Source organism: Tympanuchus pallidicinctus, unplaced genomic scaffold, assembly GCF_026119805.1.
Source record: "Tympanuchus pallidicinctus isolate F22 unplaced genomic scaffold, pur_lepc_1.0 scaffold9, whole genome shotgun sequence".
NCBI lineage: Eukaryota > Metazoa > Chordata > Aves > Galliformes > Phasianidae > Tympanuchus > Tympanuchus pallidicinctus.
The window spans coordinates 6,209,098-6,236,585 of record NW_026294813.1 but is presented as its reverse complement, the minus strand read 5'-3'; the positions used below and the strand labels follow the sequence as shown (position 1 = coordinate 6,236,585).

The following is a 27,488-nucleotide window of genomic DNA, read 5'->3' as shown; positions in this document are numbered from 1 at the left end:
TGAAGTTCAAATGTGTTTGATTGTCCCACTGTACGCAGCTGTTATTCAGAGACAGTTTATTTGAGTGGAAAAAAAAATGTTTTTAGCAGTAGAAGTCATAATATCCTTGGACATTTGTATGTTACACACAGGTTGGAGTATTTAGTAATTACAGGTATCTTGTTGCCATTGATGTTTAACTAATGGAAAGAAGTTGAAGTTTAAAAATCCAAAACAAACAATCATGTGCCAGTAATACTTGTCCTACTTTCCACAGTGATGGGGACTGAAATAACGTGGCAGATGGTGATTGGCAGCTGAGTCATGTTTGGAGGAAGCTCTGTTGCCCCAGTGCATTTAATACATTAGAGTTCTTTAATGTTCTCTGATAATCTGAGTTAAATTCTCCATGTTTATGATTCAACAGCTGATTATATATTTATTGGGATATATTTACTGGGAAATTTTAAGAAATCTTGGGTGTGCATTCTGAAGTTTCTGGAAGCAGCTATCACTGAGTGAAAGGGAAATGCTGCTTATGTTCTCAATCCTATATTCAGAAATAGGATTACTTACAATGCAAAGCTTGCTGATTGAGTGATTACCTCCTGCTATGGATAGTGGTGTTTTATGCCAGCTCTGAGGCTTTTGTTGTCAAAAAGGGGCTAGCTTAGATAATGATCATGCTCTGTTCTTATAGTTGCTAAGACTTCTGAGGCTGTTTGACTAATTACTGAGTAAGAGTTAGAAATTGCTGGAAGAGTAGAATCCGAAGAAGCATTTTAGGTTTGTAGGATTGAAGAACTTCAAAAAGCCATGTGAACCCTAATAATTCGTTTTCTTAACAAACTCTGTTCCAAGTTCGTATATCCTGGCTAGTAAGTTACCACTGTAGTAACAGAGTGAGAAGTACTGTGGGTGTAGTCTGAACATGCAGAAGGTGAGTTTTCTGGTTCATACATGGTGACTGTGACCTGCCCTTTAAACCAAGTCCTTTGTGCTTTCAAACTCTGCCGAATCGCACAATATTTATTAAGTTAGGAACCCTATTTTTAAGTTCAACAGATAACTTTCATACATTTACAAATAAGCTTGAGTTTTTAAGACACGTTTAAAACTTTGTAGAAAAGCTTGAGGCAGAGCTTTCTGTTTTTGCTTGCTTTCTACTTTACTAGTTCAGTGGTATAACCTAAGAGTTGTGTAGTGTCCGTGTATTGTAATGCTATTGAAATGTAATTCTCCATTTAAATTCAGCAGAATCACTCAACTGCAGCACTTTCAGAATGCAATTTACTTTTGAACTATGCAATACACATATATATATTATATTTTAACAGGATGGTGGCTCCCTTAACTTGCATAAAAGCAACAGTACTCATCACAAGAGAGATATAAACCAAAACTTTGAAAATGAAATTTCACAACAGAATGGCAATGCTTCAATTACATCTCAACAGGTCATTCGATCTTCAGCTTTTCCTCAGGCAAATATTCTTTCAAGCTCGCTTGAGGCAGAGCATAGGTATGTGCTTCTTACATAAAATGTTTTTTCGTCGTAAGTAATCATGCCTTGAATTCTTACTAGCTTAGAATTCAGAATCTGATAATTAAGAATACAAAATGTGTTTTAAGCATACTGTGAAAGATGTAATTTTAGTAATACTAATTTAACAAGGAATTACTTTATTTCTACTAGACCTTATATATACTGTCATCTTTAACCTGCTTTACTAAGAATTTATTTCCTTGTAAAAAAAAAAATAAAGCAAATGGATCTGCTTATCTCGGAGGAACAGTGCATATCATTCCTGTCTCTTCTAATGATGCTTTAAATGCTGCATATTATATAAAACTCCTTGTCACTAAATAAAAGATTATTTTTATAGCTGTTATGATGCGGTTAGTGGGATTGTAAGACAGTGCAGTGGGAAGGGAAAAAAATTCAGAGGATTGAAGTTAATAGTAACGTGAGAGAGATGAGAATAGCCCTGCTGGAAAGTCATAGCACAAGTCTGGAGATGAGCTTGTTGTGAGCTCTTTTAAACTGCTTCTGGTAACTAAAGAAATACACAATCTTTCTACAGTGATTGTATGTTATTTCTCTCCCACCCACTGGCTATGGAGACAGAAAACTTGGGCTGCTAATGGCTGCTGGCAGTAATTTTTGACTAGAAGATTGACGTTGTAACTTCAATTAAACTGGTTAATTTAAATTACTTTGAATTGCCTTCATAAGTTTTCTAGGCAAGCCTCTCTGTGATATTCCAGAGATATTGTGCATCTGCACTCTGTACTAGGCTCTTGACTGTGACCTGTGGCATGTAAACAGGTATTACAGTAAGCTTTTTTAGAGGAAATCTGAATTTGAAGTGACCAACTCACTGGAAGCTTATGCATGTCTAATAATTAATTGGCACATGTGCAAAATGTGTTTTGGGTTTTCCTTCTGCTACAGAAGGCTTCATAGTGCTCTGATTATCCTGCTTATCCTGCTGGTGCGAAGTTTTCTAAACTGAAGTGTAGTTTTTGAAGTGTAGTTCCTAATGTTGCTTTAAAGATGCGGTGGTCCTGTCAGCTTTAGATGATGTTGCTTAAGTTAATTAACTACTGTCCTGAACTTTACTTATATTAACAGAAGCAGTGTAGCTATCCACTTAATTATGCATAATACTGCTAACATTCTAGCATGCTTGCAGTAAGATTTTATAACAAATTATCGTTGCTAAAACGATATCACTGAAAGTATTTTTTTGTATGTGTGTACGAGTGGATATATTCTGTCATAAAAGTTTCAGATGACATATGTATTATTTGTTCTGCTTTCTGATGGTATCACTTTTCCTAGCAGTCATGTTGTCTAATTGCCTCTAAACAATACAGAGGATGCGACTTCCATTATTGTCTTGTTAACTTCTTTAAGCAGATTCAGTAGTGCTGTTCTCTCCCTCTTCTACAGTTCTGGACTTTTAATGTGGTTTTAATAATGGTTAGTGATAACATGTTAGTCACTTGCACATTTATTCACTGCACTTGTGTTGTATTTGGACCTGGAACTTTTTCTAGGCAGGGTTTTACATCAGGCATCAACTTGAATCATCTTACAACCTCTGTTTTAATATATTCACTGTTATCCAACTAAGAGTGTCAGTTTCCTGCACCAGTTCTGGCATATGGTATTAGAATCCTTTTTACTTTTTGTGAAACAGTGTTTATTTCCTTTAAGATACAAGGTTTACAGGTGTTTGGTTTGCCTGAAGAAGCTGCTTATCCTTTTGGCAGAATCTTTTCAGTGAGAAAATATGTGAACATGATTAAATGCCACAGTGTCTTCACTGGAAGATAAACCATGGGTGTCCAACCTTTCAGCTTGCCTGAACCACACATATTGAAGAGGAATTGTCTTGGGCTGCATATACGTGGGTTGCTCGAAATGTAATGTCTCCTATCTATTTCCATGGAAACTGCAACAGATACAATGAGCACAGCAACTCTGTTTGATAGAGAAAGATCTCAGCTACAAAACATATTTTTAAATGTAGTCACCATGATTAGCTATGTGTTTTTGCCAGTATGGCATGCTTGTCAAAACCTGCACCAGAGAGGATGGTTGTTGTCACTGCTGAAAAGCACCATCTACTGCCTTATTGTGCTCACATCCACTGTTTGGCCTCCAGAAATATCACAGAATCAAAGAACTGTAGGGGCTGGAAGGGATCTCTAGAGATCATCAAGTCCACCCCCCTGCCAAAGCAGGCTCCCTAGACCAGGTTGTGTGGATGGTCCAGGCGGATCTTGAATATCTCTAGAGAAGGAGACTCCACAACCCCGCTGGGCAGCCTCTTCCCATTCTCCATCACCCTTATTATGAAGTTTGTACGCACATTTGTGCAGAATTTCCTATGCTTCAGTTTGTGTCCATTTCCCTTGTCTTGTCTCCACTTGCTGCTGAAAAAAGTCTGGCCTTGTCCTTTTGCCTTCCACGCTTTAGATGTTTATAAACATTGATCAGATCCCCTCTGAGTCTTCTTTTCTCAAGGCTGAACAGATCCGGGTTGCTCAGCCTTTCCTCAGTGAAAGGGAGATGCTCCAGGTCATTTATCATCTTCCTGGACCTCTGCTGGTCTCTTTCCAGGAGATCCCTGTCCTTTTTGTACTGAGGAGCCCAGAATAGGACTCAGTACTCCAGGTGAGGCCTCAACAGGGCAGAATAGATTGGGAAGATCACCTTCCTTGACCTACTAGCCATGCTCTTTTTAATGCACCCCAGGATGCCATTGGCCTTCTTGACCACTGGGACACACTGCTGGCTCTTGGCCAACCTGTTGTCTACCAGGACACCCAGGTCCTGTTTTGAAGAGTGCCTCTGCAGCAGGTCATCCCCTGACCTGCACTGGTGCATGTGAATATTCCTTCCTGGGTGCAAGACTCTGCACTTGCTTTTGTTAAATCTCATTTGATTCCCTTCCGCCCAGCTCTCCAGCCTGTCTAGATCTTGCTGAATGGCAGCATGGCCTTCTGGTGTATTGGCCATTCCCCCTAGTTTTGCATCGTCAGCAAGCTTGCTGAGGGTGGACACTGTCCCCTCATTAATGACATTGAGATGTTGAGCAAGACTGGACACAGCGTTGACTCCTGGAGAGCACTGCTAAATACAGGCTTCCAACTGGACTCCGTGCCACTGATCACCACCCTCTGTGCTCTGCCAGTCAGCCAGTTCTCAACCCCTCTCACTGTCCACTCATCTATCCCACAGTTCCTCAGCGTTATTATAAGGATGTTGTGGGAGGCAGTATCAGATATCTTGCTGAAATCAAGGTAGACTACATCCACTGCACCCCCTCCCTATCTACCCAGCCCTTAATGACATTGTAGATGGCTACCAGGTTGCTCAGGCATGACCTCCCCCTGGTGAACCCATCAGTGGGTGCTGTTGTTTCTGTGTGGAGGAATTCAGTGACACGCCTTAGCTTCATTCGCATTTCCATGACATCATTTTGTCAGACTGTCCCTCTACTGCCATCTGTCACATGGCAACAAAATGTAACAGAATATTGGTGGGAAGGTAGTTCAATCTCTACTGCCATACCATTCACATCTGCTTGTGGTGTTATGGTCAAGTATAAAAAAAATATGAGGCATTACTTTTGGAGCAGCCAAAATATATATTTGTATATTTAATATATAAAAATATTTTCTTACTATATATATGTATATATAGAGAGAAACAGTAAGAAAATATTTTAATTTATAATATTTTTTTATCAAAACATTATGGGAAAAAAAGAGGAGTGAAACCTTAAAACAAGTGGAATATTGAATCCTGTTTATGTAAAACTAATGCATCAGGCTGGTTGATGGAAGTGGTTGCGATTCTTTGTCAGTTCTCAAGGTCTTCGTCAGAGATTTTTGATGAAATTTTACTCTTCCAGTGCTTTGTCCTAAAAAAAATTGTTCATAAATGTATGCACTACCAAAGAGCAATGACTGAGTAAGGCATGACTCTGAAGTGAGGGAGATTTTTCTTTGTTAAGGTAGAACTTAGAGGAAAGCCTAATAATGAGACATGATCCAATTTTTGAGTAGAATATCTGATTGCAACTCTATGTAGTTTATTTGAAAATTAAAGGTAGTCTATTTCTGCTGGCTGAAAATGGGGTCACAAACATAAATTGATGATTGTTTTGGCAATCTTCAAACTGCTTTCAGATTCCTTTCACTAATCAAGAAACATCTGCATACTTCTTGCTGTTCACTGTGTTTAGCCAGTGTATCAAAATGCATTATTTTGTGTAAATTGCACTGCACCCCTCCATGCCCTCGTTTCAGCCCAGACAGCTCTGACTGCACACGGTTGTTTTCTTGTTGCTGGGCAGAGGGTGTGTGCTGGGGTTAGGCTGGCCTGCTCAGCAGGGAAGGGCTGCCACTGTGATGGCCTGGGGCAGGGAGCAGGCCACATACAGCCTGTGGGTTGGACATGCCTGTGATCAACCCTGTTTCCACAATGCATTCACATCTAAATGCATTTTCTATGTGCATGGTTACTCTTGTCCCATTTTTGGCACTGGCTGAAACGTTTGATTATTTCATCCTTGGGTGCCTCAAATGAAGGCACACTCTGAAGTATGTCTCTATTTCTTTTCCTCCCCGCATCCCAAAACTTGCTCGTAGTTGTAGTCACATGGAAGGACATCAGCAGCACTTCTCATAGCTGTTCTGTTATCCAGGAAGGAAGTCTGCAGACTGTGCCTCAGTGTGAATCTTCTTCTCTTAACACTATTTTTGAGGAGGTACACTACTGTTCCACCAGAAATATATTTTTTCTTTTCTATCTTAGGTAGATGTCTCGCCTTAAAATGAAGGTATCACTTTCTTCCATCTTGAATCTTAGGAATATGATGAATATGATAGTGGTAGCCAAGGTCACTTGGTTGTACTCAAGTCATTTCCCTTGGATAATGTATCTTGAGAACATAGATTGTAGTTTGATGTGCTGTGAAGTCCACAGTGTGCCAACAATGGATAAGCATTCAAGAGAAACCCCATGCATCAACAGCTGAATTTGTGCATGTTCCAAATTGTTTTCTCTTTTGCTGTATTTATTGCTGCAGTTCTGGTGAACACCCATCCAATTGAAACAGAATAGGAAAATACATAAATATCTGTTTTTATGTGTGTGTGTATATATATATATATATATGTATAAATATATATAAATATAATCTATAGGTATATATATATGTTTATATTTTACTGCCTGATTTCCATTAGAGTTTACTTGGAAATTTTGTCATCTTATGCTAAGTGCAGCTATGTCTGGGAGCGTTGTCATTGATTAGAAGTGATCCCGGAGTGAGGACATTTGACTTCTGTGCCAGCATGTTCACTAGGTTTATTGAGGGAGCTGCATCTATTTGACATGTGAAACCTAATGGCAGGAAGTGTAGTGCTTGACACATGCAAGTGATGGAGAAGATATTCACTTGAAATTAATATTTTATCTATAAAACACATTCTTAATGCTTAGTTTTTGCAGCTTTTATACCTGAACATACAGTGGCATAACAGAATCAATTGTGAAGAATCTGGTAACTTCATGCTTATAGAACTTACCTTAAATTTTTACATAAAATTGGGTTAGAAATCTGTTTTAAAAAATGGTGAACTAATACATTCATTACACATTTTTACACTGGTATAGGAAGAGCTTGAACTGTCTTTGTGTGTGTAGAAATTTCCTCATGTTTCTTATTTTATTTCTAAGGTTGTTAAAGGAAATGGGCTGGCAGGAAGATAGTGAAAATGATGAAATTTATGCTCCACTAACAGAAGACGAGATGAGGGAATTCCAAGTCATTAGTGAACAGGTAATGCTACACTAATGTCCCGTTATGAACTTACAGTTGCCCACTCTAAGTACCTAATCTTGAGGAGAATCTCCAGTAGTTCTGATGGTTAGAGATGATGCCACTTCAGCACCCTTTTTCTTTCTTTTCTTGCTTCCTTTGCCCTTTCAGACGTTGATTTAAAAAGATAGGGAAAGCAGTACTTATTTTCAACATTGCAAGTTGCAGGCTTGCACAGGACTTCTACCTCTTCAGCTCAATCTGAGGAAAAGAAATTTTCGGTCATGGTTTTTGTGCAGCTTCCTTGTCTTGCTTCACTGGAAATTGCCCAGTGAATTGCATTTTCCTCAATCTAGACATTCTACTTTTTTTTTCTGAAAAAAGGACTGTGGTCACAGGAGGGTCCCTACAGGAGGGGCTACTGGGGAAAACATCTGAGGAAGTGGATGGGAAGAGAGTATACTTGATCACTGCAGGAGCTTGGCTTAGTGCAATTGAAGAAGTTCTTGGTTAGCTGGTACTTCCGTCTTGAGTGAAAAGGCTCTCCTTCAGGTTTCCCACACCCTGGTTTGGGGAATGGCGGACTTCCCTTTAGTCAGGAAAGAGGAGGTGCATGAGTGCGTAGGCAGTTCTAAGATTCCACAAGTCCATAGGACCTGATGGGGTGCATCCACATGTGCTGAGGGAGCTGGCGGAGGTCATTGTTGAACCATTCTCCATCATTTTTAGATAATAGACAGTCTTAGATAACAGGGGAGGTCCCTGAAGACTGGAGGATAGCCAGCGTCACTCCAGTCTTCAAAAAGGGCAAGAAAGAAGACCTGGGTAATTATAGGCCAGTCAGCCTCACCTCTGTGCCTGGAAAGATGATGGAACAGCTGGTGCTGGATGCCATCTCCAGACAACTGGGAGAAAAGGAGGTTATCAGGAGTAGTCAGCATGGGTTCACCAAGGGGAGGTAGTGCTCGACCAACCTGGTGGCCTTCTATGATGTTGTCACATGCTGGGTGGATGAGGGAAGAGCAGTAGATGTAGTCTACCTTGATTTTAGAAAGGCATTTGATACTGTCTCCCACGACATCCTTACAACAAAGCTGAGGAAGTGAGGGATAGATGAGTGGACAGTGAGGTGGGTTGAGAACTGGCTGACTGGCAGAGCGCAGAGGGTCGTTGTTGGCGGTGCAGAGTCCGGTTGGAGGCCTGTAACCAGTGGTGTTCCTCAGGGGTCGGTGCTGGGTCCGGTCTTGTTCAACATCTTCATCAATGACCTTGATGAGGGGATAATGGCCACCCTCAGCAAGTTTGCTGATGATACGAAGTTGGGAGGATTGGCTGACATGCCTGAAGGCTGTGCTGCCATTCAGCAAGACCTGGACAGGCTGGAGAGCTGGGCAGAACAAAACCGGATGAGGTTTAACAGAAGCAAGCGTAGAATCTTGCATCTGGGGAGGAATAATTGCATGCACCGGTACAGGTTGGGGTATGAGCTGCTGGAGGGGAGCTCTGCAGAGAGGGACCTGGGTGTCCTGGTGGACGACAGGTTGGCCATGAGCCAGCAGTGTGCCCTTGTGGCCAAGAGGGCCAATGGCTTACTGGGGTGCATTAAAAAGAGCGTGGCCAGCAGGTGGAGGGAGGTGATCCTCCCCCTCTACTCTGCCCTGGTAAGGCCTCATCTGGAGTACTGCGTCCAGTTCTGGGCTCCCCAGTACAAAAAGGACAGGGATCTCTTGGGAAGAGTCCAGCAGAGGGCCACGAAGATGGTGAGGGGCCTGGAGCATCTCTCCTATGAAGAAAGGCTGAGTGAACTGGGTCTGTTCAGCCTTGAGAAAAGAAGACTGAGAGGGGACCTGATCCAGGTCTATAAGTATCCAAGGTGTTGGGGGCAGAATGGCGAGGCCGGACTCTTTTCAGTGGTGAGTGGAGACAGGACAAGGGGAAACGGCCGGAAACTGCAGCATAGGAAGTTCTGCACCAATGTGCGCAAGAACTTCTTTACAGTGAGGTGACGGAGCACTGGAACAGGCTGCCCAGGGAGGTGGTGGAGTCTCCTTCTCTGGAGATGTTCAAGACCTGCCTGCATGCCGACCTGTGCGACCTGCTGTAGGGAACCTGCTTTGGCAGGGGGTTGGACTCAATGATCTCTGGAGGTCCCTTCCAACCCCTACGATTCTGTGATTCTGTGAATTTTTCTTTATATGCGTGTATAACCGATAATGCTCTGGATCCAATGTAGCCTATAGATTGGATACAGAGAATGCTGAAATTCAGTGGATTGTTGTGTTTAGTTCTTCCTTTCCCTAAAAACATTTTATTTTCCCATTTTAGTTACGAAAAAATGGACTACGGAAAAATGGCATTTTGAAAAATGGCCTCATCTGTAATTTTAAATTTAGCCCCTGGAAAAACAGCACTTTCAAATCTGCTCTGGAAAATGAAGATTCTGAGACAAGCAGCAGTGATACATCAGATGATGATGATGTATGAAGATTTCTGTAACATCTCTAGAAGCTTTTTTTGATATCAGGAAAATATGGGGATGTGTTGTCCAAAAAAAATATATATGTAGTAACATGCCCTGCTAGAGGAAGAATGATGGAACTGCACTCTGAAGAAAGCAAGGAATGTTGTGTTGGGTGTGTTGAACATTACTATAATCTCTTTGTAAACAGATGTTGTAGAATGAGGACTTGGGTTGACCCAGCATTGACTGTCTTCATCGCTGCAGCATTTCTGTCTACCAGTGGGACAATGTAACAATTCAGACTTTCTCATTTAATAATAAAAGCAAGAATAATTGTGTAATGTCTTGCAAATCTTCTGTCTTAAAATATCCACATCTACAGAGATAAAACAGGCAGCTTGACACAGTGTTTGGCTTGCCAAATCATTTTTTTCTTATAGTGGAAATTTTTGAATTCACTTTATATGCGAAAAGGCCAAATTGCATGTCTGGTAAAATGAGCAAGGGGCACTAAAACTCTTTTCCTTATTTTTTTTAATTTTATTTTTATAAGTAACCTTTTAATTGAAAGCTTTATAGGATATTGCAAGACCCAGTATTCTCACATTGAGCAAACTCTTGTGGGAAAATAAGCACTTTACTATTTAAATGCAGAAAAATTATTACACTGACTAGATTTTGTTCTCTACATGCAAAATAAACTGATATATATAGAGTATTGTCTCAGTGCATAGCATCAAGAGTGTTGTTTTCAAGACTAGTAAACTTTGTTTGCATTTATATTAAATGTACACTAGTAGTAATCACTGCATTTCAGAATGATGAATTATTCTTATCACTAGATCTTGCTTTTGTGGCTACAGAAGTGTATCTTTAACACATTTTAAAACTAGTGTTATTTCTAGTTCATGTAGTTCATTACATTTCCTAAAAGTTTTTTATGCAAGGTGGTACAGACTTTGTAGCATTAATCCACAAGCACAACTGCTCTTGGTGATGTCATGCATATTTATAACTCAATTTATGTATAGACATTTCTTCCTTAAGATATTTTTGAATTGTACTACTTTTTATGTAAATACTTCACAGTTTTAAACTCTAAAAAATATATATTTATGAAAATGGGATTTTTTTTTCCTTGGTTACCCCTTTTTAGGGAAAGACGTTTTATAGGATGACATCTAACAATTCTGGGTCATGTGCTTTTAATATGTGCCTATTTAGTTAGAATAAGGTATTTATTTAGGAAGTTGTTTTCTACTTTCTTCTTTTTTTGGAACAGTCATGCAAGTGTTGGAGTAGTCAGCTTTGGCTCAGTGTTTTTAAATAAGTTGTTTTCATGTCTAAATTTAAGAGGATAATTTTTTTTTTTTGAAGAAAAAATTACTGTATCAATAATGATATATTTGCTACTTTTATGCCTTAAGCATCTTCTTTTTCTTTCCCTTCTCCAGCGTTTTTTTAAACCAACTTTGATACCTTTGTAAAACTTACTCACTTTTTGGTTGTTGCATCTGAACAGCAGGATCTACTGTCTATCTTAGCTACTAAGTTGCATTTGAATATACTTACTTCGCTACTATTTTTTTTTACTAATTTTATGCAAATTGGTACATAGACCAATTTTAAATGTTTTCTCTACAGTTTAATGACAAACATCACTTCTATAGTTAATGCTTTCAGGAAGGAATTATTTTGGCCTTTCATGCTAGTGCAGGAGCTGTTATCAAAGATCCGCATAGCCCTTACTGTAAATAGTTAGCAGCCTGCTCTGTTAATTCAGTTTACACCTCTCTGCACTAAGAGGTGGAAGTGGGGAAGCTTTGATGTTTTCACTGAGGATTTGGGTTGTGTTATGTTCACTTGCAGTGAGTGAGTAACACATTGGCTTTCTTTTTTTGTCCCTTTAAGAAGTTCTTTTGGTAGTCTTCTGAAGAACTCCATTTTCTATTGATTTTACATTGTTCTGAGAAGTGTCATTTGAAACAAGATTTTTTTGTATTTTACTTTCATAAAATGCATGAAAGCGTTTGTTTGCACTGCCTGCCTCCCTTTTGTGTATGAGGATATAAAGCAAAATGATATTGGATTCTCTAGTACATAACTAGTATGTCTCTAGTATGGCATTGTTCCTCTCCAGGGCAGCTGAACTATCCATTCCCAGGATACAGCCACTGCTTGTTTCTTTTGCTTAATTAGCTCAATGCCAGCAATAGTGTCTCCTCTAGTAGCTTAGTTGTGACTGAGTTTGTCCATTTCTTCATCAGGTTCTCTCAAGATTTGGGTATTAAAGACTTTCCACTTGAGGGTTTGTCAGCACTGGGCCTAAAATAAATCAGTGCTGCATAGTACTGCTGAATGGCTTGCTGTAATTGCCTGCCATTTCTCTGCCCAGTCCTTTCTTTATTGGCAGAAAACCTTATCTTGACACTCCGCTGTTTTAAAAAGGAAGACAGTTAAATCACTCACTGTTTTTCTTATCTGTTGATGAAGGCTTGCACTGTCTGCTGTTACAAAGGGTACATTTTATAGCAGGGTGCTGAAACTCCTTTACATCATCTGGAACCTGCAGACCTTCCTTACTGACTTGTACACAGCATTCTCTCAGCTAGTGAAAGAAGCTGTCATCTGAAGAGAGTGTTGTTTGCAATGAAGTAATCCACTGATACGTATTGGACCCAATCAGGAATCTAAGGTAGAATTTTGCTGTTCTTTATTCCTAGTCTTTGAAAAATGTAATCAAGCATGATGGAAATAAAATGTTATGCTTTTGTGCAATTACCTCCGGAGGGGAAAAAAGAAAGAAGTCACTTATTTGTGATGAGGTCCTTAACTTTAGTGGTTACATTTCAACTGATGGCTGCTAGAAACTGAAAAGTGTGTTAGTCAAGGCTGTCTTTGTTTTTCCCTGTTCTTGCTGCTAGGCAGTGGTTGAATCAATTTCCTCAGCTGCATGAAAGTTCTGGTCTGATTAAGGATTATAGCTGTTGAACATCAAGAATTATTGACTCTTTAGGGTGATAAATAGGCTGAGGGTTAGTCAGGTTTCCTCATGCTATTACAATAATCAAATGAGCTGTACTGCAGCTTGAGCAAGGTTGTTTTGTTCTCTGGATTTCACTGTTCAGCCTTCCCCAGATTATCTGGCTAAACTTTTGCTAGACGGATGCTTGCACTAATTTGTAAGGTGGTCTGGCACTATGTGAAGCATTGGTAGGTATTGACAGCTTTCTTCTACCCCGGGAAAGTTTGTACTTAAAGATTTTAAAGCAACTTCTGGGGCTTGTCTTTTGGAGCTTGTGTTACCATCTAGGAAAGACCTTCAGGCAAGGATGGAAAAAAAAAATTAAGCCAGTTTGTCAGTGTACTGTACTGCTCCATTACAGATTCAGTGCTTACCAAAGTCTGTTGCCATTGCATAATGGAGATGTGAGATCTCCTTGAGTCTGCAATAACGTGTTTCTAAAATCAGGGACACCTGAGAGCCATCTTGCTTACTTAGGCTTGTTTCTGTATGCATGTTCTTTGGACGTTCACTTTGTACACAACTACTTAGTCACCTGGCAATAGCTGATTCTTACAGAGAGGTAAGGTTCCCTTCTGTACTAGGAAGGGCAAATTTTCTTTTGTTGTCTTTTTCCTATACAGATCACTGAGGACTCTGATACAGCTTTGAGGTGATGTGAGTGTTTTTCAGCAGCTAGTGTGTTTACCAGCGTCCAGAGAAGCATTTCCATGTTAGACTGTTGGAACCTGGGTCAGTAGGAGAGTTGGAGTTTCCCTTAGGAATTGTGAGGAGGTACATAGTTTGGCTGGTGCTAGGCAAGGCAATTCTGATTTCAGCTTGGGAGGCAAAGAAGTACAAACTGTCCACTTTGCCAGGAAATGGTGAAACTGACAAACTGATGCAAAATTTCCGAATGCTTGAAAGATGAATTTGGAGCGACCCAATTGCATGAAGTATTGCATTTTTCTCTCTTACCAGACTGGCTGTGCACTGTTCTCAATTGTGTAGACATGTAAGACATAAGACATAAGATATGTAGAATCACAGAATGGCTTGGGTTGGAAGGGACCTGAAGCATCATCAAGCTCCAACCCCCCTGCTGCAGGCCACCAATCTCCATATCTAATAGTAGACCAGGCTGCCCAGGGCCCCATCCAACCTGGCCTTGAACACCTTCAGGGACGAGGCATCCACAACCTCTCTGGGCAGCCTGTTCCAGTGCCTGACCACTCTCATAGTAGAGAACTTCCGCCTGATATCCAGCCTAAATCTCCCTTCCTTCAACTTAAAACCATTTCCCCTTGCCTTGCTGTTATCTACCCTTCAACTCTGAAGAGCTGACTCCCCTCCTGTTCGTAGACTTCTTTTAGAAATTGGAAGGTGACAATGAGACCCCACAGCCTTCTCCAGGTTGAACAAGCCCAGCTCCCTCAGCCTGTCTTCATAGGGAAGGTGCTGCAGCTCTTTGCTCATCTTTGTGGCCCTCCTCTGGACTCTCTCTAGCAGCTCCCCATCTTTGTTGTATTCTGGGCCCCAGGCCTGGATGCCTCCAAGAGGGGCCTCACAAGGACTGGAGACTTGCTGAAGAATTGGGTGGAAAGTAACTTCATGAGGTTCAAGATGGACAACGTGTAGAGTCCTGCACCTGTGGAGGAATAACTGCACACATCAGTACAGGTTAGGGGCAGACCTACTGAAGCTGATATCTGCAGAGGACCTGGGTGTCATGGTGGGCCACAGGTTGGCTGTGAGCCAGCAGTGTGTTCTTGTGGCCAAGAAGGCCAATGGCATCCAGGAGTGCATTATAAAGAGTGTGGCCAGCAGGTCAGAGAAAGTGATCTTCCTCCTCTACTCTGTTCCAGTGAGGCCTCATTTGGAGTTCATTTAGTGTTCAGTTCTGGGCTTCTCGGTTTGAAACAGGGAACGACTAGAAGGCTGCAGTGAGGGGCCTGGAGCATTTCCCATATGAGAAAAAGCTGTGAGACATTTTTGTGAGAAGGGATCTGTGTTGCTTCTCTCACTGTAGAGTTGTATAGTATAGATCCTTGAAATTTCCCAGAGGAAATGTGATGTCTGTATAAATTCACTCAGCTTCAGCAAGATGGTGTTTTTTTTTGTTTGTTTTGTTTTTTTTTTTTCCTTGAAAAATGTTTGCAGCGATATCCACCTTCCATCTGATTTCTCTTATTCTTCAGAGTGTGCATTTAGGATTCTGTATTTGGGGAAAAAAAAAGGAGATGTGTGGATTATAGCATTTCCTTATGTATGAAAAATGATCTAGCTTTGAGTGACAGGATCAATACGTGCACACATGCACATACAATTTGAATGTAATAGAGGAGGATGCTGTAGGAAGGCTAGTGATTATTTTATACCATTTTTACCTGTTGGTGTTATTGATGTCCCTTGTGATGTTTATCATGTTCTTTACTGTCCAGACTGAAGGGCCGCTGCCTCACTCACCAGATTTGCTTATTTTCCTGTTATATTGTTTTAGGTAAAAAGAGATTCCATTTAAATGGGTATGAGCTATCTGTAAGAGCTAATTCGTACTGTAATCAGTTTACAGAATCTAGCTGCTATTTAAGTGAAAAAAGTTACCAAAAGTTGGAAAATACTTCTGTCTACATTGGAAAACTATTTCAAAAAGAAGCTTGAGAATGAAGGTAAAACACACGGATACTTCAGTGAGTCTGCCTGAGTCTCTCTGCTTTTTTTTTTTTTTTTTTTTCTCTAATTTTTCCCTTCCAAATTGGGTGTCCACAATAATATTTGTACAGAAGAGAGACATTTGCTTAGGTGAAGATGATAGATTAATTATTCTGAAAATGTGACTTGGAAATAGACATGCTCCAGTTAATTAGTATGATTTCCTGATACGTTTTTTTGTTTGGTGAAACTCCTGAGAAAATGCAGCCAGCGTTGCAGGCAGAATGGGTGGTATTTGGTGGTGGTTGTGGTGACCTGATGCTTCCACAGTACAAGATAGATCTGCTTCCATCCACTTTTCTGCATGATTCTCAGTTCTGTGGGACCAGTTTTCCTGTCTGACTGGGCTGCTGGGGATACAGCTGTTGTGTGGCAGAGCCCAGCATGCAGACTGAAGGCAGCTGGAGGGAGTTCTGCAACAAAGGAGGGAAAATAAATGCCTGTGGTAACGATAAATGGGAGCAGGCACAAGCTAGTCTTCTGGGGGAGAAAAAGATCTGAAATAGGTTTCATCCTGATTTTGTTGCTGTAGGAAAGTCTTGTTTTCTGGTGCCAGTAAAGTGTTTTTCCCTGCATTGCTAATCCTGTGTTAGATAATCACAGCCAATTTTTTCTCCTCGTATTAATCTCAAATTATGCAATTGTGTTGTAAGAAAGTCAAAATCTTGGGTGGTTTAAGTAGAGGCTCGGAGGGGTTATAATTTTTTCTTTTATTAAATAAGTATATTTTGTGCTTTATATGAAGAGCACACCTGTTTTCTGATCAGCATATACCATTCTTAAATTTACCTACTTACATTTGAAACAGCTACTCCAAATGAATCTGTAGGAGACTTAAGATGGTAGTTCTTGGATTAAAGGTACTGTATGCTTAAATTCTCCCTAGGATGCATATCTGTCCTTGCCTCTGGAAGAGGTAGATTGGCTCAGAAATCTGCTCAGACCAGCTCAGTTGACTATGTGACAATTCTGGAATGACTCTGTTGACAGCTGTAATCCAGAGCTATGAAAACTTCCTTGAACAAGTGGTTCTAGAAACTACATTTAAAGAAAGAAGAAAAAAGAAAAAAGAAGGCAATGTCATTGATCTGAATCCTTTATTATTACCTTTAATGACTTGGTTAGAACAATGCATAATACTGTGAGCTACCCTGAAGAGTATGGAGGTAAACTGATTGGTTGGTGATAAGTGCCATAAGCATGTTTGCAAGGAGGGGAGTTGTTTTGTATTTTGTGCTCAGATAGGGTGATGCATCTGAGTTAAAAAGTAGTGAGTAAGGCAGGTCTTTTCAGGTGGATGGTATGTGCTTGTGCCATTATGTCTAACCACTAACTTATGCCTGCAGGGGCTTGGAAGTTGCACAGGCTTGTGTTTCCTGGCTTTCTGTGTATTTCTTACTCTGCAGGGGCTTGACCTTAGTTTTCCTTGAGTAACTTTCTGTTACTACTTAACAGGGTTTGTCCTTGATCCTCACGTTAAACCAGTTTCCTACTGTGCAGAGGCTGCTCCAAAAATAGTACCTCATATTTTATAATGTTGGGCCACAGTGTCAGAGGGGGATGTTTGAGGTATGGTAGGTAAGGTTGAACCTTCTACCAATATTCTGTGTTGTTGCTATGTGACAGACGTCAGCAGAGGGCAGTCTGACAGAATGGTGTCTGACATGGAAGCATGGTTTTGTCACTGAATTTCTCCATGTGGAAAAAATGGTGCCCTCTGACATTCACTGGCACTTCCTGACTGTTAATGGAGACCAAGCAGTGGATGTGAGCATGGTGAGGCAGTGGGTGGTGCATTTCAGCAGTGGTGACAGTGAGTCACTTCTGTTGGAGTGGATTTTTGTGAGCGTGGTGCGCAGGCTCTGGTTCATGGCTGGCAAATCTTCATAGCTAATGGTGGTATCTTGTGTTGAAAAGAGTATTTTGTAGCAGAGAATTTACTTGGAAGAGTCCTAGGATTATCTGACCTTGGCCAGGCCAGTACTGAGCTGGTGACCTTCCCCTTCCAAGTGTTTTTCTGTGTACCTCTGCATGGTAGTTTTCTGTGGGCAAACAACCCTACCTTTGCAAATGGATGGAATTCTGCTTTGGGGGAGTTCTGGAGGGAAAAGAGCCTGATGTAGTCAGAGAGAAGAGGAAGGATGCTGCTAATTGGTTTTGGGATATCTGATCCCCAAGAGAAAGATGCTGCTCAGTGCTTTGTCACCCAAACCCCCACTACAGTTGGCACCAAGGGTGTGAAATACTAGAGTGATGGAAAGAAAAGTGCGTGGCTTCAAGTAGTGCAGAAGTGGTTTTGCTTAGCCAAGAGATCACTTACCCATCAATGCTCAGGTTCCAATTTTCTTACTTTTATATAATATCTTCTAGTCCTTTCACAATTCTCACACTCTATTCCTAACTATTAACTTTTCCTGGATCTCAGAAACTGCACAGATTCTTCCCCTGTGTTTTACTGTCTCTGGTTTCTTCCTCATTTCACACGAGCTTTAAAGCCCTCTGTAATGTCACGTTCCCGTCCGTTGTGTCACTTTTCACTCGGATTCAAGAGGATGGCACTTGCCTTTGGCCAGTCATGCCAGTCTGCATCACTCTCACAGTCAATCTGAAAAGGGCATCCTTATGCTTTCCTCCATACTATCTCCGGAGGTCAGCAAATTTACATCACCGTCTTCTGTCCTCGAGGTGTTATCTGACAACCTTCCGCAAACATCCCAGAAAAAAATGAAATGAAGCAAAACAAGAAGCCTTGAGGAGTCGAGCTGCTCTGTCCTCCGCCTGGCTCTCAGACCATACTGCATGTTAACACCCTCTGCTTCCAGCGCTCTGCCTCTATAAAAGCAGTTCTTGCCTGAGGCTGAAGTCTGTGAAGCTTCTGGCCCGGAGCACGCAGCCTCCAAGGCTGCCGCGGCGGCGCAGCCGTGCCCGTGAGCTCGGCAACCAGCAGAGGGTGCTGGAGGCCCGCGGATGGCCCTCATCGCGCTGCCGGCATTTCGCCTCCTGCTGTTGTTTTTATGAACCCGTGAAAATTGACATTCTGTGGTGGTTTCTTTTCTTCTATTTTACTTTTATTTTTTGTACTCACTGTGCGGAGGTGATTGTACTGTTTAAGGAAGTGGTCTATTTTGCTAAAATTATGGCTAGAGTTGTTAAGCAGAGCAGCCTGCGTGCACTGGTGTGCTGTAAATCAAGGGGGCGTTACATTTCTGTTGTTTTAACTACACAAACTCTGTGCATACCTGAACGTTTGTTTAAAGACAAGCTGGGGGCAAAATCAGCTGTGTTCTCCATCCGGATGTGATTTTTTTTTTCTTCAGTGCATCTGTTTAATAACTGCTGGTTGCACTCAAGTGCTGCGATGATGTTGTTTCCAAACTTTGCGCTTGAGTTTGGGAAAGGCTGATGTTTTCTGATCCAAACACTTCCTACTTTCAGTGAGGCCTGTGTGTCTCATTTCACAATAGGACAGTCACTCCTTCATTAGAAAAATGAAATGCAGAACCGAAAGGTTTATTCTGACAGTTCGGCATGGAAAGCTGATACTAGAGGACAGCAAAGAAATAGTTGAGATGTGCTCTAATCTCTGCATTTGCAGATGGAAATTATCATGGAGCTGAGCTGAGATGGTAAATGTTTGCAACTTGCAGCTGACTTAAGAGTTCTCTCTTTCAGTGGATTGTTAGAAGATCTTTATCTCCCACAATTCTTGTTACCACTGTAGGGAAAGGGCTATTTCTCCATCTGCCCACCTCTCATTTGAGTTAAAGGTGAATATTTGCTACACCTCTGAAGCAAAACCTTCATTTTTCTCATCTAAAATACATCTCTTGAATTAGAAAATAAACTTTCACTCTTCTAAAAACCTACCGAACAAGAAGTCAACTCACCAGCAAATGTATTTTAAAAGAAGTGCTCTACCTTCATCTATAAGTGCTTCTTCAATTGCTCCTTTCTGCCTGTGAGAAGAGCTTGAGCATTTCTGTCATCCCTTCGTATCAGCAGCGATATCATGCAGTACTTCAAATCTAAGGATCTCTCCAGATTATGACAGAAGTAGAATGGATTGCAACTTTTGCAACAACTTTTGCACATTAGTGATCACAGTGATGATACTTGAGGAGAACTGTGCTTGGAGGATGATGTATCAGTTGTGCTGCTGCAACCAGGCGGAATCATCGTGCAGTAGGCCTTGGAGGAAGTCAAAGAACACCACTCCCTGAATATTATTTCACAGTCCGTAAGTAAGGCCTTAATTATTTGTTTTGTCTAGGAAAAAGCATCTTGTAGTATTTCTCACATTACAGGTAAAAGCAGAATACAGAATAAGAAGGGTCAGGCTTCCAGGGCAGTATTGGGTGTGAAGGTGCTTCTGCGGGATGTGCATGCCATTCTCTGCTTTCTGGAGGAACTGGACAGCAGAGCAAGGAGAGGCACTGGAGCATTGAACAACCATGTTACAGCTGTGGGGTGTGTAGGATGCAGCGTGTTCCTCAGGTGAGAGTTTTGAAGTAGGAAATGTACCTTCTGCTGAAGACTTGAGCTTTTTGCTTGTTCAACTTTTTGTAATCCTCTGTTGGAGATGGAAATCTGTTTAAACAACCTTCCAAGTATACTATAATGCCGCTGATTTTTAACCCCACAGAAAGCTCTTTAGAGCCAGTGTGTACCTCTGTGCATCTCTGTGTGCATTCAATCATATCTGTGCAATACAAAGACTACAAGGCCAGTCCTGCTTCAATTCTTTGTTTGAACCATCTCATTGTCCTGTAGATGTTTCATTGATAAAGAGAACATTTGTCAGATTTTTACAACCATTGCTATAAAACTCAGGCCCAGATATCCAAAGTTATGTAGGTTGCTGCAGCTGGTGGAGCCTCAGCCTGTATGGAAGGCACCCACCTGCAGTACGTGCTACTGTGTGTATGCTGGATATCTCCCTCCAGACACAGAGTGCCTCAGAAGAGTCAGAGCCACAAATGCTTGCTGCTGATTAAAACTGTCTCTTGCTGAAGCAAAATGTAATTGCTCTAGTGGAGGCTCAGAGCTTACAGGTTGTTTTCTGAGTCTGTTGTGCATGGACTGAAAATATGAGTGAGGACCTGGAAGAGCTGATAAGGGGTACTTGGGCTGCCTCCTCCCTGTGCCTCCTGTTCAATAGCCCAAAGATGACACCTTCAGGTCTGTCTACAAATATTTCTTCAGTAGATGCATCTAGTGATGGTCACCTTTCTCAAGATATCAGGTCACCTATTATCTCCTGAAAATGTCAAGTAATTCCCCACAAAGCAAGGAGGATGGTCTATTCCTCTGCTGCGTACTCCTCCAGCTAGGGAAGCATGGCAGGGCAGAAGGCTGCTGTAGGGAGCTGCTGCTTCCAAGTGCATGCACTGCATGTGTAACAAATGGTTCTGCCTTTTATTTATTTTCCCAGGAAAATATTGTTTTTTTCCTTAAGCACGTAACTTACATCTGTGTTTGAGCAGTGAATTGGCTTACGAAGCAGGGAAATTCTGTGATTCTATGAAATCAGAAACAGTCTTTCCAAAGGTTCTTTACTGTATGTCTGAAACGCACAGTGTGTAATTTAGAAACAGAGGGCTCTTCTTGCAGCATTTGTACATACAGATTAATATATTCTGGGGTTAAAACAAACAGAGTGCAATGAACCTATCATGTTTATTTGTTCATTTTATAGATGTTACAGTGGGCATGGGGTTACCTTTGTGAAACAAAAACAGCAATCAAGTCTTAGCTTTTGTATGTGGTATCTTTTCTAAACGGAATGCAATACACTTCCCTATTATTTAGCATTACTGCTGGTCACAGAAGAAAGAAAAGTGAAGGAAAGACAAATTACCTAACCTGTGTTGCGGTAACTCATTACCTGCAGATATTAAATCTCCATTTTGTTCCCTTTTTATTGAGCTATGAAAATAAGATACTTCACCCCTTATTGACTTTGAGCATATTTGTGTCCATATTGATTTGAGCAATTTTCACTTTTCTTCCTGCATCTCTCAGGTTATATAAGCTGCACAGCTCCTGTGCACCAGATTTGATTTTCATCCATGCAGAGACAGCTTAATTAAAACATTTTTCTTTCCCACTCCAAAGGAGCTCAGTAGGAAGAGAGATTTTCTTACCAGAACCATATATATATATACAAAGTGGAGATTTTCTTGGACCTGACACCAGCTGGCAGTATTCATCTAAGCATGCTGATTTGCATTTTATGAGCTTTAAATCTCTTTATTCTGTTTTCAGCTGTATTCTGATTCTACTTCCCTCAACTTGAACACTAGGTAGAATCAGTCACATTTTAATATTCCTGAGTTTTATAGTGTAACTGAACTGAGGTTATACAGTTGTCATCAACATGATTGGAAATGGCCAAGATTTCACAGCCACATAACGGCTGAGATTGGTAGGGACCTGTGGCTGTCACTTGATTTAAGCTCGTCTCAGAGACACCCAGAGGAGGTTGCCAACAACTGTGTTCAGGCTGCTTTTGAATGTCTCTAAAGAGGGAGATCTTAAAGGAATGGGCAGTGGGTGCAAACCTGCCGCTATGACTATTGCCTGCTGAGGCAGTGGGCTCCTGGTTCCTGGAACAGAGGTCACATCCAGGTCCATGCTCCAGAGACAATTTCTGTGGTGAGGCCCAGCACACAGACTCTGTCTGTGTGCCATCACGGTGTGAGGGCATCCAGTTTGTGTGGCTGTGATGGGGCTGTGCATGGCCCTATGAGCTCTACATCATCATCATGTTGCACTGCTGTATGGCGAGTATGACACCAAAGCGCATTCCATCCTGCGCTGGACTCTGCTTTCAGAGCCTAATCCCTGCTGGAGGTAGGTGATGGTCAAATCTGCTAACTTGTTCTGATCAAAAATTTTCCCTCTTGTTGCTGCAATAAGGGAAGTGTAAAAGCACATGTATCTGAGGAATGGAGTCTTAAACTTCTGTTGACTTTGCTGCAGCAGATTAGTTGTAGTGTCCCATTTATTATTGCACACAGAAGTCTAAATAGCCCTCCTGACAGCTCTGGGCTGTCCACTTCATTTCCTTCTCTGCCAGAACAGAAGCCACGGAAGGGCTTGGCCTTAATACTGGATTGCTTCTGTGGAGCCTTTGATACGTGCTAGGTGCTAAATAACCACTGACAGCTGTGAGCAAGTTGTGTGTCTTCACTGCTGTCTATCCTTCTCCATGTATTCTTCCAGGCTATGGAAAAAAGAAAGCACACTAAATGAAAAGGAGAGGAAAGCAGAGGAACAAGTCTTTCTTTGTCAGAATGGAAGGTTTGTAGGAAAAGATTTTAGAGGCTGGATGCCTGATGCTTGTCTATCTCAGAGGTGGCTATTTTGCAAAAGAAACTGCTTTCTAGTGTTTAGATGTCCTACAGTATTCTGCTATTGGCAGTGGAAGAATCAATGCTTAGTAAAGGAGGGTGAGGGAGAAATGATTTTCTGAAGTAACTGCATACCCCTATCCAGAAGGGTGGTACCAGCTATGGAGGTGGTACCTTTGTGATGATGGATGAAAGATGAGTATTTAAATTCCTGGAGATTCTTCAGAGTTTAACAGTGAACTCAGAGATGGTTTTGCTAAGACAAACAAGGATTTCCAAAACAAAAACAAAAACAACAAACAAACAAACAAACAAACAAAAACTCAAATCCAAAATAAAACAAATAAAATTACCAAAGTTTGGGAAAAGGTTTGGATGACTGTAATTGGCAGCAGGTACAACATTTGAGTTGTGTGTTTAATCTTGGCATTTGAGTGGTGGCAGCACCTTAAAATCTGTAATAGTATATTTAATACTCTTAAAACAGTGGATTAGGTAGAGTTGTTGTCTTCAAAGAGCTTGCACACATTTCTTCAGGTCTTTTCTCCTGGGATTTAAGTACATAAAGGATTTTGTGTGCAAGATATGCTACTTGTTGAAAGCACCAATGCCTGACCTAAAATATTGGATGTTACAGAAGACCAAAGGAAGAGTAAAAGAACAACATAGTTGACAAGCCCATTAATGCTGTTTTCTGCTGTGCCAGAGCTTGAAGAAACCAAGCCTTCCTGGCATCCCTTCTTGAATGCTTTTTCCACCATTTCTCATAGATCGCACCGTCAAAATGAAGTCAGCCCTATTGCTTTGCAAAGACGCTGTAGGCAAATATTGGAAAGTGCAACCCAGATGATCACAGGGGGAGCTGATGGCAGAGCTGGAGGCAAAGGCTCTTCTGCCGGTGAATGGGTTTTTCTGCCAGCTAAATTCCATCTCATCTGTGGGTGTCTTGTTGTGACACTGGGGGAATGTCACCAGGTAAACTGACCTCTGAATGGCGATGTATTTGTTATTCCTGTTGTCCCTGTTCTGATGTCTTGAGCAGAACTATAGTTTTAGGTGGCTTCCTTCTGATTTTTATCTTCATTCTGGCCAGCTGCTATGTGATGATTCAGTTGTACGTTTCTGGCTCAGAAAGCTTATGAACTTCCTTTTTAGTAGTGCACGAGTACAATTGTGATTAAGTCTTCCTACTTACTAAATGTAGACTCATAAAAGTGAAATATTTTCACATTTTTTCCTGCATGTAGTATTCGTGGTTGGGCAACGCTACTTTTAATATTGCAATGTAATGTCTCTGTTTCATGTCATAGTTGAATGGAGTGGAGAACAGACAGCAAGGTATTTTCCTATCCGGGCTGGCCTTTCTCTCCTTTCATGCATTATCTGAAAACAGATCAGAGTTTCCTAATCACTTTGGCTTTCTGTGAATATCTATAAAATATGATATATATATGAATATACTTCTGTGAAATATCTATAAAACTTGAATAGAATTACATATAATAGTTAGCACTTATTTGGCCTCTCAGAAAAAGAGAGATCTGAGCTTTTCGCAGTTAACATCATGGTCTAGAAAAGATGGAAAATGAACAGGCTGAAGTTCTTTGCATGGGCAATTATTCTTATGGATGTGTGTCTGGTGCCATGAGCGCTGCATAGGGGAAACTCTGCCCTGTGTAATTCTGACAGCTTCTTTTCATCGCAGCCAACCAGAAGTGCACACAAATTAATTAGGCCTTTTTAAAAAGTAAGTCCTTAATTAGGGCCTGTTGCTGTAGTAATTACATCCAGTTCCTCAAGGGCTTGTGAGGTAGTTGCTGATTTAAGGACATCTTTGTGTTGGAAGTATGTATATGAGGGAGTATTTGGAAAGCAGTAAGCAACTCTAACCTTTTCAGAGGACATGTTTATTTGATTGCAACATAAATCACTGCAGCACTGTAAAATCAGCAGTTCCAACAGCTGGGAAAGGTTGTTCCTTGTGTGTATTCTAGTATACACAAGCTATGCTTAGGTTTTGAAGAGGATACTACTTGGGAAGTTTTGCTATATTTAAGAGTTGGTGTCAGCTTCTAAACTGATAGCTCATCTGGAAGCACGTGCATGAATTTCATGTGATGTGCTCCAGTGGGAACAGGGGACAAGTGCTTCATGCATTGTTACCTGGGGTTTCACTCATGGCAAAACCACAACACAAGAGGCTGTAAATTGTGCATGTGAAAGGTAAAGTTCAGTGTTGAGATGAGATTTCTAGTAAAGATTAAATATGAATAACTCGTAGCTCATCAGAAAGAGATTAGTTCCTACCACGCTTGATGTAGTGTTTGCTGTCTTAATGCTGAAGCTAACTGCCAGATCCTGCAGGACTGCTATTTTGTGGTAGAAGGGAAAATGATTTGGATTACTTTTCTCATCTGCAGTTATTTACCCAAACAGCGACATAGCCTCCCCCAGCCTCTTTTGGCAGATGTCACTAAAGTTCATTGTTGTTTCTTTTTCCTTCACCTTGCAAGCCTGGCAGTGCTGTGTCTTCTGGAGACTTGTGGGAGATGATGCAGTCCCAACATTCATCACAAGTTTTGCAGAAGGATTACATCTGTTGTTATTAAAGACAATCATCAGGTTTCAAAAGAAAGCTGAGTGTTTTCCATACCTTAAATTTAAGTTCCATCTACGTCAAACTCTTAATTTCCAGGAAAGATGAAGACCGCGCTCTGCATGATTATGTCAACATTGGATTTTTTAACTTAAACACTATTTGGCTAAATGCAAAAGCCCTAGAAGAAACTGCTGACCTTTTGCGTGATTACAGCCTCTGCCCTGCTGAAGAGCCATAAATGAGTCATCCTGCAGTGAAATGTAAACAGGATGCTACTCTTCCATTGCAGCTTTGTTTACCAACATGTGCTCATGTGAACTGCAGTGATGTTAAACTAGATGACAACAGCAGTTTGTAGCAATGCAGGAATCCAGGGTCATAGCTGTGGGAGTGGGTGTTGCTCCCCTTCTCCAACCCTTTACTCCCAGTGCAAAGTAAATGCAGTTTTCATCCTCATTTGCCAGATCTGAATAGTCTTATTCTGAGGGTAGTTATGATGAGAGTTAGCAATGATGTCTGAAGTGCACAGAGTGTGTGAATTGGAGCTATTCCTCCTGTTCAGGTTTCACCTGGAGCCACAGAACCCAACCAAGTCTCACAGCAAAGTGAGAGTGGTTGTCTCTCTATTCTCCTGCCAGGATGCTTTCCCACATGAAAGAATAGCAGTGAGATGCCAAAGTAAATCCTAAAAGTTCAAAGAACACGAAACTGGGGAGCCAATATACCTGTATTGGTTTGTTTCATAGCCATACAAGTTGGCTGTGTCTCCTATATTTTTTCTGTGCTTGGTGTGGGTGAAACCATGGAAATCTGGCTCTGTCTTGTCTCCTGTGATTGGATAGCAACAGGGAAGCAACCAGAAAACTTGATGGCGCATTGAATCAGAGTGAGTTGCTGCTAAGCCAAAATGGATCAAGAAAGTCTTAGGCAAATTAATGGAAATAGATTGAATACACAAACTTTGCCTCTGTATATACAGAATTTAGGAAGCTGAGATAAAGTCTTATGGAAATACCACTATAGATCAATTGTTCTTGCACCTGTGCTTCTGTTCCCAGCTGTTGGGAGAGGCAGGATTCTCAGGTGGATCTCCTCTGATTATGAAATTATTCTTACATGTAGATCTAATGAGTCTTGGATTCTTGATAACTTTTTTTCTGTGCTGAGTTGACTTTATAAGGATTTTGGATTCTATTGTGCTTGTGATTAGGACTTTAGAACAGGGCACATAGGGCACTGGCTTTTTGGGCTGGTCATCCTGCCACTATTTTGGGGTCTGAGACTCCTAAAATTGTTTAGTATGAAAGCTAGCTCCAGTATGTAGCAAAATTATAACACAGTGTGAGGGCAAATTGGGAAAATATTGAGCAGTGAAGATCATGAATGAAGTTGCTTTAGAGAATGAGGACTAAAAGGGTTCAGTGATATGCTGTTGTCTGTAAAACTGGAATTCTCAATTTCAGCTGTTGTAATTCCTGGGAGTCTGGGCCCAGTTTGCTCTTTCCTTCGGAGAAAAGGAAAGTTAGAGTATCTGAGGCAGCATTAGCAAAGCTGTTCCCTGTTGTCCAAAAGGGGTTTCTGAGCAGGACTCTATTCCCAAAGTATTTCAACCCTTCTCCTTTGCTTTATAGGGAGCAACGCTACCTGAAGTTAAAATCCTAAGGATAGTGCTTTAGAATGGTAAAGTTTGTTTCCTGACTTTCCTCAGAAGAAAAAAAAAAATTGGCTACAGAGATATTTACTCTAATTTACAACCAAAGCATAGAGTTAAACAGGATGGAAGAAACTGGATGCAGGAATCTGAAGTGATCCTGGCTTGGAGTATAGCATTAGGTCAGCTCATGTGAGCCAGCTCCACGTGCTGATGAGTCCTTCTCCCTCCTCTCTGATGATGTCTATGTTTGCTCAGGAAACAGAAAACATGGGAGCAGAAGCAGAGACATGGACATTTTCTACCAGATATATACAAATGAGCAAACCTCCACAGAAAGCTTTCATGTTCTCTTTTCTCATTGGTTACAATTCTTCTTAGCATGAT

The 27,488-nt window shown here is 41.1% G+C and overlaps 1 protein-coding gene across 1 annotated transcript in view; it reads left to right on the top strand.

Moving 5' to 3' along the window:
• The window catches only part of GPBP1 (GC-rich promoter binding protein 1), a 32,765-nt gene extending 22,641 nt beyond the window's left edge, over nucleotides 1-10,124 (top strand). Inside the window, exons 9-11 of the mRNA XM_052670452.1 lie at nucleotides 1,317-1,501; nucleotides 7,241-7,343; nucleotides 9,648-10,124. Of these exons, the coding sequence (XP_052526412.1) occupies nucleotides 1,317-1,501; nucleotides 7,241-7,343; nucleotides 9,648-9,806 (447 nt within the window). The 3' untranslated portion in view covers nucleotides 9,807-10,124. The remainder of the gene's footprint in view (nucleotides 1-1,316; nucleotides 1,502-7,240; nucleotides 7,344-9,647) is intronic.
• Nucleotides 10,125-27,488: the final 17,364 nt, after the last annotated feature.